Here is an 11107-nt window from a genome sequence, read left to right on the forward strand (position 1 = left end):
GACTGTCTCCCCCAACACACCCCTGGCATTGAACATATCACAGAATCACAGAATTTCTAGGTTGGAAGAGACCTCAAGATCATCAAGTCCAACCTCTGACCTAATGCTAACAGTCCCCACTAAATCATATCCCTAAGCTCTAGATCTAAACGTCTTTTAAAGACTTCCAGGGATGGTGACTCCACCACTTCCCTGGGCAGCCTGTTCCAATGTCTAACAACCCTTTTGGTAAAGAAGTTTTTCCTAAGATCTAACCTAAAACTCCCCTGGCGCAACTTAAGCCCATTCCCCCTCGTCCTGTCACCAGGCACGTGGGAAAACAGACCAACCCCCACCTCTCTACAGCCTCCTTTAAGGTACCTGTAGAGAGCAATAAGGTCGCCCCTGAGCCTCCTTTTCTCCAGGCTAAACAAGCCCAGCTCCCTCAGCCGTTCCTCGTAGGACTTGTTCTCCAGGCCCCTCACCAGCTTTGTCGCCCTTCTCTGGACCCGCTCAAGCACCTCGATGTCCTCCTTGTAGCGAGGGGCCCAAAACAGAACACAGTACTCAAGGTGCGGCCTCACCAGAGCCGAGTACAGGGGGACGATCACCTCCCTAGCCCTGCTGGTCACACTGTTTCTTATGCAAGCCAGGATGCTGTTGGCTTTCTTGGCCACCTGAGCATACTGCTGGCTCATATTCAGCCGACTATCAACCATCACTCCCAGGTCCTTCTCTGCCTGGCAGCTCTCCGACCACTCATCTCCCAGCCTGTAGCTCTGCTTGGGGTTATTGCATCGCAGGTGCAGGACCCGGCACTTGGGCTTGTTAAACTTCATGCAGTTGGCCTCAGCCCATCGGTGCAGCCTATCCAGATCCTCCTGCAGAGCCTTCCTACCCTCAAGCAGATCAACACACGCACCTAGCTTGGTGTCATCTGCAAACTTACTGAGGGTGCACTCAATGCCCTCGTCCAGATCATCGATGAAAATATTAAAGAGGACCGGCCCCAGCACCGAGCCCTGGGGAACGCCACTAGTGACCGGCCTCCAACTGGACTTGACTCCATTTACCACGACTCTTTGGGCCCGGCTATCCAGCCAGTTTTTAACCCAACGAAGCGTGCGGCACTCCAAGCCAAGAGCAGCCAGTTTCTTGAGGAGAATGCTGTGGGAGACAGTGTCAAAAGCCTTGCTGAAGTCAAGGTAGACCACATCCACAGCCTTTCCCTCATCCACTAAGCGCGTCACTTTGTCATAGAAGGAGATCAGGTTCGTCAAGCAGGACCTGCCTTTCATAAACCCATGCTGACTGGGCCTGATCGCCTGCTTGCCCTGCAAGTGCTGTGTGATGACTCTCAAGAGAATCTGCTCCATGAGCTTCCCTGGCACTGAGGTCAAACTGACAGGCCTGTAGTTTCCCGGGTCTGCCCTCCGGCCCTTCTTGTAGATGGGCGTCACGTTTGCTAGCCGCCAGTCAACTGGGACCTCCCCCGATAGCCAGGACTGCTGATAAATGATGGATAGTGGCTTGGCCAGCTCCTCTGCCAGTTCTCTCAGTACCCTTGGGTGGATCCCATCCGGCCCCATCGACTTGTGCACATCCAAGTGCCGTACCAGGTCACCAACCAGTTCTTCGTGGATAGTGAGGGCCACATCCTGCTCCCCATCCCCTTCCACCAGCTCAGGGTACTGGGTATCCAGAGAACAACCGGTATTGCTGCTAAAGACTGAGGCAAAGAAGGCATTAAGCACCTCCGCCTTTTCTTCATCTCTCGTCACCAAGTTTCCCCCCGCATCCAGTAAAGGATGGAGATTCTCCTTAGTCCTCCTTTTTGTGTTGACATATTTATAAAAATGTTTTTTGTTATCTTTAACAGCAGTAGCCAGATTGAGCTCCAGATGAGCTTTGGCCTTTCTAATTTTGTCCCTGCACAGCCTCGCAACAGCCTTATAGTCCTCCTGAGTGTCCCACCCTCTTTTCCAAAGATCGTAAACCCTCTTTTTTCTCCTACGCTTAAGCCACAACTCTCTGTTGAGCCAGGCTGTTCTTCTTCCCCGCCAGCTCGTCTTTGGGCACGTGGGGACAGACCGTTCCTGTGCCATTAAGATTTCCCTCTTGAAGAGCGCCCAGCCTTCCTGGACTCCTCTGCCCTTCAGAACCGCCTCCCAAGGGACTCCACCAACCAGTGTCCTGAGCAGCTCAAAGTCAGCCCTCCAGAAGTCCAATACAGCGGTTTTACTGGTCCCCTTCCTGGCCTTGCCAAGAATAGAGAACTCCACCATTTCGTGGTCACTGTGCCCAAGACAGCTCCCGACAATCACATCCTCCACCAGTCCACATCTTTTTGTCCAGGAAGATATACCTGAAGAAGAGGTTTTATTCCCAAATTGTCTGAATGGGGAGTGGTAAGGTGAAAGAAAAAACACCCCGATTCGAGGACAGCTTGGAAGGTCAGCCCAGCTTGGAAACACAGAAACAGCAGCACCCAAACCAGAGGCAACCCGACAGCAAAGGGAACCCCATGGGGGCACCCCAAAAGTTAGCCTCAATAATGAGAAGCTTCTGTGACCAGGGGCTTATACTGTGGGGAAGTGAGTGTCCAGGCAAGTTATTTCCAGGTGCCCGTGGTCTCAGGAGGAGACGCGGCGGCTGCTGCCCCTTGACCATGCTGTGGGGCGGTGTGCTATGGGCAGGCGGCTCTCACCACTCCTCTCCTCCTAGCTCTCGCATTTAGTCCTCCCCCCCCTTCGCCTCCCTCACAGATGCGTTACCCCTCCCTTTCCTCTCGCTGCTCCTCCCCTCCTCGCTCCTCACCTCCGGCGGCGCTGCGGAGCTGGAGCCGTGACGGGAACGGAGTCAGCCGCGGCCTTTTCCACGCTGCGCCAGCCTCCCGTCGCAGAATCGCATGTCCTCTATCCAGAACCTCCAGTCCTTCGGTAAGGGGAGCCTACGCCGCCCCGCTCCTGTTCCCCGGCCCGTCGCTTGCCTGGGTGTGTGGGAGCACCCCGAGCAGGACTCGCTGATGGCTGCAGCCCCCAAGGTCTTAACGTCTAGGTGGGCAGAGGGAGGCCGGGTATGGTGTCAGGGAAGGGGATTTTCTGCTTACTGCCTCCGCTCCAATTAAAAAAGCGCCTTGCTTTACTGCAAGACTGCCTTTTCCTTGCTAATGCCCCAAAACCTGATATGCCCTACCTATGATACTATTTGCACAGATTGAGCTGTATGGGTGGTAGGTTATTTCTCTTGTATTAGTATGGAAGTTTACCTTACTGGGCTGTGGTTCTCCAACTTCCTCATCTATAGATAACAAAAGCAAGCAAAAAAATACTTTGTAAGATAATGTTGTCAAGCTTTTAGTGTTTTAACTCTGTCTTTGTGCACATAGGAGACATATTAGGAGGTTATGTAAATCATCATTTGGGAGTTTAGCCCACAGGATTTCTTTTAAGTTATCCAGTGTAAACACCTACAGTGTTGGCTCATCTCCAACCTAAGCTTAGACTCTGCCAAGCCACCTTTGTGTCAAGGCTCCCTTTTTCTTCTACCTTTTCTTTGAAATATTAATTCCGTTCCTTTTTTTGCTGAAGTTGTATTCTTTTGGTATGTTTGTTTTAAGTGGATGGCAAAACTTGATTGGTGTTTTTAGATTTGTGTTTTGGATGGAAGTTTAGGAAGTCATAACTTGCACAAATGTTGAACCTATGTTTCCTGTAATGAGGCTCTTCAATATGGTTCTGACTAGTATCCAAAAGTTATTGGGTATGTTAATACCAAGTTAAACAAAACAAAAATCCAACAACTTAAAGCAGTTCTTTCTTCAAGGTTTATTTGGAGGACCTACAGATTAGGAAACTTCTAGGTAGAATAGCATCAGTATTAAATAAGCTTTTGCGGAGAACAAGAAGCATAACCTGGAAACCTTTCTTTTTCAATGCCTTCGAGTTTTAAGTGTTAGGTATATTTAAGCTTGGAAGCATTTGAGAACAGACCTTTCTGTAGTTGAAGTATAAGTGAACTGTGTTACACTTATGGCCTAAAACTACTGACTGACTGAACAGTGCTGGTTTAGAAACAGCTGTAGTCATCTATTAATGTCTGTTGCTGTGTTTTGTTTAGGTTATGAGTTTAAGCTGGTAGTGTGGTAGCTGTCAAGAGTGTAAGATTCCTGAACTTGATTCCTGAACTGAGTGTGTTTGCAAGAGCTCTTTTATTTTTCTAAACCAATTATCTGATAAAAGATATGACCTCTCCCTGCGAACTGTATTTTACTTAAAAGTATATGGCTGTCTAAAACATTATGTGCACTTAACGTTCTTTAAAAACCATTTTTCAGGTGTAGAGCTTCATGATTCATGGCTTACAAGAAATAGTGCAGTCAATCAATACTGTAGCTGGCAATTGTCCATATTCAGGAAGGTATTAAAGAAGTTAGATGCATGAGAGCACTGTGGTGAGTTAGTAGGCTAGGTAAGGGATAATACAGATGTAGAAGAAAGTAGAATGTATTTTAAAATGGGAGAAAATGGCAAAGTTACCCCCTAAAGACCAACCTTTGGGAGGTGAGGAACTTGAACTTGTCTGATAGTTTTTGAGCTTGAGTTTATCTTGCATGGGAATTTAAAAAAAAAAAAAAAAAAAACTTTTTCTTTTTGCAGACCCCTTTGCTGATGCAACAAAGGGTGACGACTTACTCCCAGCAGGGACTGAGGATTACATTCATATAAGGATCCAACAGCGAAACGGAAGAAAGACACTGACAACTGTTCAGGGAATTGCAGATGACTATGACAAGAAGAAACTTGTGAAAGCCTTCAAAAAGGTGAAGTTCTTGATTTGATTTTAAGAATAAAGGTACTATATAAAGGAGAATGATAGTTATTAATGCTAAATAACAGAACAGTTGTTTTATCTCATTCTTGCCAGCGCACATCACTTCCATATTCAGCTTAATCCCTTTCTCTGTCTTTCTCAAAACTCCTCTTGGTGTCCAGTGACATTGCTTCATGCTAAAACGCTAAAGATTTCTATCCTATAAAGAATTAAGTAAAAAATATTCTGGGCGTTGATGTGAGGTATAAGATCAGTTCAAAGTAGAACTATTTTTGCATTCCTGCTTCTTTCATTGTTGGGTTACTGCTGAAGTAGAGATCATTCTTGTAGTAGTATGAAAATATTTTAAAGTAATGCAGAGTTGAAAGACTGTATCTTAAGCCTTTGTTTTTCATTCTTGTAATGAGCATTGGCTAGTTCCTCCTTCATGGTGGCTAATCCCATCTTTACTTGAATTTACCATCAGCAGCTTGGTTAGTCTCTGTAAGCATTACCAAACATACTCCATTTACTCTCAAAACTAGTGTAGACCAGATCATGCCTTTGCCTTGCTTGACATCAGTATTTAGCAAGCAGCTTCTGTGACAAGATTCAGAAAAAGAAAAGCAGAAAAGACTTTCTAAGCAAAATCATAATGTACATTCAGTGTCTTAAAACATGAATGTCTCTTTCTAGAAATTTGCTTGTAATGGTACTGTGATTGAACATCCTGAATACGGTGAAGTTATCCAGCTTCAAGGTGACCAGAGGAAGAACATTTGCCAATTCCTTTTGGAGGTGAGAGAGTAAAGATAATCATTTTGCAATATTCTGAACCTGTGTGGAAGCAATGGTGTAACAGCTGACAAAAGATGTTAATTAAGCAGATGTCCACTCTTCCTTTATGCTTGCAGCCAAAAAGTAAATTGACACTTGAATCACTTATTGGAGGTTTACTCTCATCCTACAAGAATCAAAGTGCCTTAGAGTGCATTTACCGCACTACAACATACAACTTGTTTTCTCGAAGTACAATTCAGGTTCTTTATTTGTAAAATGAAGTGTTTGCAAACAGTAATTTTGAGACTGAAACTACTACAGAGGAAAGAGGCAATCGCCACTCGCTTACTGGTGTAAACCATGGTGGAGAGTTTCTAAACTGCCAAAGAGTAATTGCTAGGACTACAGAACAAATGCAGTATCTAAGAAAATTTTATTTTTTGAATAGTAAATTCTTCTGTGTGACCCAGAAATGTTTTGGAAACAGAACGCTGCTTTCTTGAGGATATACTGTATTTCAATTTCTTTGATCAAAGTACAAGATTGTGGTAATTTGATATCACAACACTATAAACATGTAAGCTTTACTGAAATATGTTGCTTTTTTCCTTTAGATTGGCATTGTCAAGGAAGAACAACTGAAAGTTCATGGTTTCTAAAATACCTGTACTCCTGTGAAGAATCCTGCAATATTTGGTCTTACCTAGCGTGGCTTTTCTGTGAAAAATGAATCTTTGCAGTGAATGGACTTCCCTGTTACCTGAATGTTTAAAATCTGGTTCAGATTTGTATGACTGTGTGAAATGTGTGGTATGTAGACTAGAAACACATAAGAAAACTTCAGTAAGGTGGTAATGAAGACAATTGTGAACTTCAGCACATTTCCAATGGAAATGTTTTAGTGATGATTGTTCAGTTTTACTCTTCATCTGACTTACCTGCGTGGGTTGTCTTAAAATAGTATGTATTGCTTAAAAAATATAAGTTTATTCATATATTTTCTGGAATATCTTGAAATGCTTGAGCTTAAGGTTTAAACTAGTATAGTAGCCTTGCTACAGAATGTCTAAAACTGATTTGTGGCAAGTACATCTCACTGCTTATTGAATAAATTGGCAAATCTATGTGATGAAGTATAAGCTAATTAGTAGACTAGCTTGATGCGATCATATGCTGTAGCGGTAGGACTAGAGCTTTAAGTCTCTTGTGTAGGCATATCTAGGTAGCAGTGTAGTAAGACATTGTTTGCTGAGTAACTGAGTCTTCTTTCCAAAACTTACTACAGTGACTGTGTAGTAGTAGTGTTAAGTATAATAGGACTAACATAAGCTGAAATACTTACAGCTGCTGTTACTGAGAGCATGTTAAACATCTAGGTCTTAGATGCTACTGCCAAAAGATTTGAAGGAAGTACATAGAATTTTATATCTCTTCTGCTAGTGAGTGAAGGAGAAGAATCTTGAATTGGCTTCTGCAATGACTGAGCATTTAATGTTGGCAAGTACAATACTTTAATTAGCTGGTAGTGTTAGTTGCAGAAGTAAAGGAGGGAACAGGCTCTACACTAAAGTTTTTTCCAAGTTTGAAAAGCCTTACTGTGATTAATGGTTAACATGGAGATTTATTGCTGTGGGGTTTGGGTGTTATTACAGAAAGATGATTTGGGCTACTTTTCTAGCAAGTAATTAATTTGGTGTTATTTGAAGTTATAATACTTTTTAAACCAAGCTCCTCATCTAATTTTAGTTAGCTGTCAGTGTTTGGTATTCTGCTTGCAAGATAAGACTCTTAACAGAATGAAATGATTTTACCTGGTCAAACATGAGGCTCCTTTCTTCATTGTGAGGTAGACATGGAACTTTTCTCTGAAACAGCTGAAACAACACTGAGCTGGCAAACCGTAATAGTGGGGAGTTGTTGTTTTTTTTTTTTTTTTTTTAATTAAAAAAAAAAAAGCCTTGTAGTGTCATGTATTCCTTGTAAAGGAAGAAAGATTTCTTTACTACTGAAACTTATTAGCAGCTTATTCAGGAAAAATGTGACTACCTAAATAGTCAGGAAATGTGCAAAACATTAGTTTTTACTGCCTGTATCCATACTCTTTCAAGTTCAGAGACTTGCCTTTCTAGACAAATGCTAAATTTTAACTCATTTTAATTCATTTAGATTAATTTAGATATGAAATTTTATGTCGCTAACAACAATTAGGGAACCATTATAGAGCATTCATATGACAACTTTGTACTCTTGTCTAGGTAATTATACTTGTAAGAATCCAGTGTCCAGTCACTCCACAATCTTTTCCTGGTGTTACAGTTTGTACTGTTCCAGAAGTGGGGTGTTTGAGAAAACAGTAAACTCTTAAGGTATAATGTACTCAGGATGAGGAAGGAAAGCAAAACAAAATGTCAGCACACACAACTGAAATCCAAAGAATAAGTCTTATGCTAGTCTAACACATTAGTAGAATAAAGTCATTTTACCACAGGTTTGCCTAGTCCTGATTCATGAGTATTAAAATGATTAATCCTTTGGGGATACATAGCACTTAATGATCTCCACTTTATAAAATACCAGAAAGACACTTAAAGCTTGTTCTCCTGCCCAATAGGAAAAAAAAAAAAAAAAAGCAGTAGTCTGCTATTTCAGTGTTACTACATGAATACTTCTATTGGGTTTTTGAGCTGGAGATTAACGAATTATTAACGAGTCTCACATGTTACCAAGTCAGTCTTCATTTCAGATGATGTTCCATTAACTTTTACTGCTGAAGCTTGAGTCATTTCTCTGTACTCATTCTACTTGAAATAAGAAAAAAAAAAAAAAACTTCATTTGAAAGTCCTTTCTGATAGGAGGAATCTTGAGTTGATAGGGAGCTTGATTTTTGTGCTGTAGTAGTAGGGTTTTGTGTTTTGACTTTGAAGGTCAAAATTGAGAGAACAAGCAGTACATTTTGAGTTCAAATAGATGGGATTTGTGGCAGTGAACAAAACCTCATCTTTTAGAGGGGGAAAGAGAAACTTGTATGTTTTTAAAATAAGAATAGTGTCTTGAGATTGGGCTCAAGGTTAGCTATAAATCTCTGCATTTTACAGAGAAAAAGCCTCTACAGTTTCATATTCTATTGTGTAACACTAAAAATTCTTTCTCAGAGCTCAGCCTATTTGAAATACAGGCTGATGTTTCAAGAATGCTGAAAAACATGGGACTTCAGAAAAGAATTAATGCAATATGTGTTTCCACGGTGAAGGCGGTTTTCAAACTTTTCACATATTTCAAAATAAGTTAGAAAATAGTGTGTCACCCATAATATTTGAGACAGGAAAAGGGAGCTAGTAATGTGGTAAGGATTGAAAGTGTGCAAGCTTGGATGACAAATGGTTGTTTCTTTTTGTTGGCATATGTACTCCAAATCTCCAGCACTGCCTGAGTGATATTTAGGCTTAATCACCAGCTCTGGTTGTGTGAATGGACTGTTGTTTCAAATTCATAGCCTTGATTTACATAGGTATGTTAGGCTTTTGCAGCTGGCTTTCAGCTAATAAACTGGAGTAAGCTGTTGCATCAATTTGAATTGTCTTTTTAGAGCCTATTTAATGCAGCTGTGAGCAATGAGACAATGCTTCTCAAACTGGCAGCAGTCAGTACTTGTAGAAGATGAGATGTGGTGACTTAAGTATGTAAACTTTCTACTTGTGTAAATTATCAGAGACTTGACCTTCACCTGCAGTCTGCCAAATTGTACATGTTCTTTGAACAGCCTAAACAAAAAGCATTTTATTCTGGAGAACTCCTGGGGGCAGGGGCTGGGGGGAGGTGGGGGAGAAGACTGAAAAAACTCATTAGGACTTAAGTTTGTCTTAAATCACAGAATTTTCTAGGTTGGAAGAGACCTCAAGATCATCAAGTCCAACCTCTGACCTAACACTAGCAGTCCCCACTAAACCAAATCTCTAAGCTCTACATCTAAATGTCTTTTAAAGACTTCCAGGGATGGTGACTCCACCACTTCCCTGGGCAGCCTGTTCCAATGTCTAACAACCCTTTTGGTAAAGAAGTTTTTCCTAAGATCTAACCTAAAACTCCCCTGGCGCAACTTAAGCCCATTCCCCCTCGTCCTGTCACCAGGCACGTGGGAAAACAGACCAACCCCCACCTCTCTACAGCCTCCTTTAAGGTACCTGTAGAGAGCAATAAGGTCGCCCCTGAGCCTCCTTTTCTCCAGGCTAAACAAGCCCAGCTCCCTCAGCCGTTCCTCGTAGGACTTGTTCTCCAGGCCCCTCACCAGCTTTGTCGCCCTTCTCTGGACCCGCTCAAGCACCTCGATGTCCTCCTTGTAGCGAGGGGCCCAAAACAGAACACAGTACTCAAGGTGCGGCCTCACCAGAGCCGAGTACAGGGGGACGATCACCTCCCTAGCCCTGCTGGTCACACTGTTTCTTATGCAAGCCAGGATGCTGTTGGCTTTCTTGGCCACCTGAGCATACTGCTGGCTCATATTCAGCCGACTATCAACCATCACTCCCAGGTCCTTCTCTGCCTGGCAGCTCTCCGACCACTCATCTCCCAGCCTGTAGCTCCGCTTGGGGTTATTGCATCGCAGGTGCAGGACCCGGCACTTGGGCTTGTTAAACTTCATGCAGTTGGCCTCAGCCCATCGGTGCAGCCTATCCAGATCCTCCTGCAGAGCCTTCCTACCCTCAAGCAGATCAACACACGCACCTAGCTTGGTGTCATCTGCAAACTTACTGAGGGTGCACTCAATGCCCTCGTCCAGATCATCGATGAAAATATTAAAGAGGACCGGCCCCAGCACCGAGCCCTGGGGAACGCCACTAGTGACCGGCCTCCAACTGGACTTGACTCCATTTACCACGACTCTTTGGGCCCGGCTATCCAGCCAGTTTTTAACCCAACGAAGCGTGCGGCACTCCAAGCCAAGAGCAGCCAGTTTCTTGAGGAGAATGCTGTGGGAGACGGTGTCAAAAGCCTTGCTGAAGTCAAGGTAGACCACATCCACAGCCTTTCCCTCATCCACTAAGCGCGTCACTTTGTCATAGAAGGAGATCAGGTTTGTCAAGCAGGATCTGCCTTTCATAAACCCGTGCTGACTGGGCCTGATCACCTGCTTGCCCTGCAAGTGCTGTGTGATGACTCTCAAGAGAATCTGCTCCATGAGCTTCCCTGGCACTGAGGTCAAACTGACAGGCCTGTAGTTTCCGGGTCTGCCCTCCGGCCCTTCTTGTAGATGGGCGTCACGTTTGCTAGCCGCCAGTCAACTGGGACCTGCTTTATTAAACTGCTTTAATTTAAATTTAAACTTAAATTAAAATTAATTTATAATTAAAATTTAAAATTAAAATTTAATTTAATTTTAAATTAAAAATTAATTTAAATTAAACTACTAAATCTGCTTTATTAAGTTAGATTCTCCTGGACTGAATGACCACTAACATTGCCATTCCTGTTTGGGTATCTTTAAAAGCCGTAATTAAACTTCCTTGAGAGCTTGGTTCTAAATTTATCTAAGCCCAT

At 43.1% G+C, this 11107-nt stretch overlaps 1 protein-coding gene across 1 annotated transcript; it reads left to right on the forward strand.

The window, feature by feature from the left end:
• The first annotated feature begins 2784 nt into the window (after positions 1 to 2784).
• EIF1B (eukaryotic translation initiation factor 1B) lies at positions 2785 to 9328 on the forward strand. The gene is made up of 4 exons (XM_082754974.1): positions 2785 to 2918; positions 4638 to 4801; positions 5488 to 5589; positions 6186 to 9328. The coding sequence occupies exons 1-4, from the start codon at positions 2888 to 2890 to the stop codon at positions 6228 to 6230; spliced, it is 342 nt and encodes a 113-aa protein (XP_082611100.1). The 5' UTR covers positions 2785 to 2887; the 3' UTR covers positions 6231 to 9328.
• The last annotated feature ends 1779 nt before the right edge of the window (positions 9329 to 11107 follow it).

This window comes from Aythya marila (genome assembly GCF_965140915.1).
Source record: "Aythya marila genome assembly, chromosome: 2".
NCBI classification, from domain to species: domain Eukaryota; kingdom Metazoa; phylum Chordata; class Aves; order Anseriformes; family Anatidae; genus Aythya; species Aythya marila.

Bases quoted from the DNA above. Each gene is read 5' to 3' on its own strand.
- EIF1B (XM_082754974.1), top strand. From the start codon at position 2,888: ATGTCCTCTATCCAGAACCTCCAGTCCTTCG. The intron at 2,919-4,637 runs GTAAGGGGAGCC...TTCTTTTTGCAG, and splicing joins CCAGAACCTCCAGTCCTTCG to ACCCCTTTGCTGATGCAACA. The intron at 4,802-5,487 runs GTGAAGTTCTTG...GTCTCTTTCTAG, and splicing joins TTGTGAAAGCCTTCAAAAAG to AAATTTGCTTGTAATGGTAC.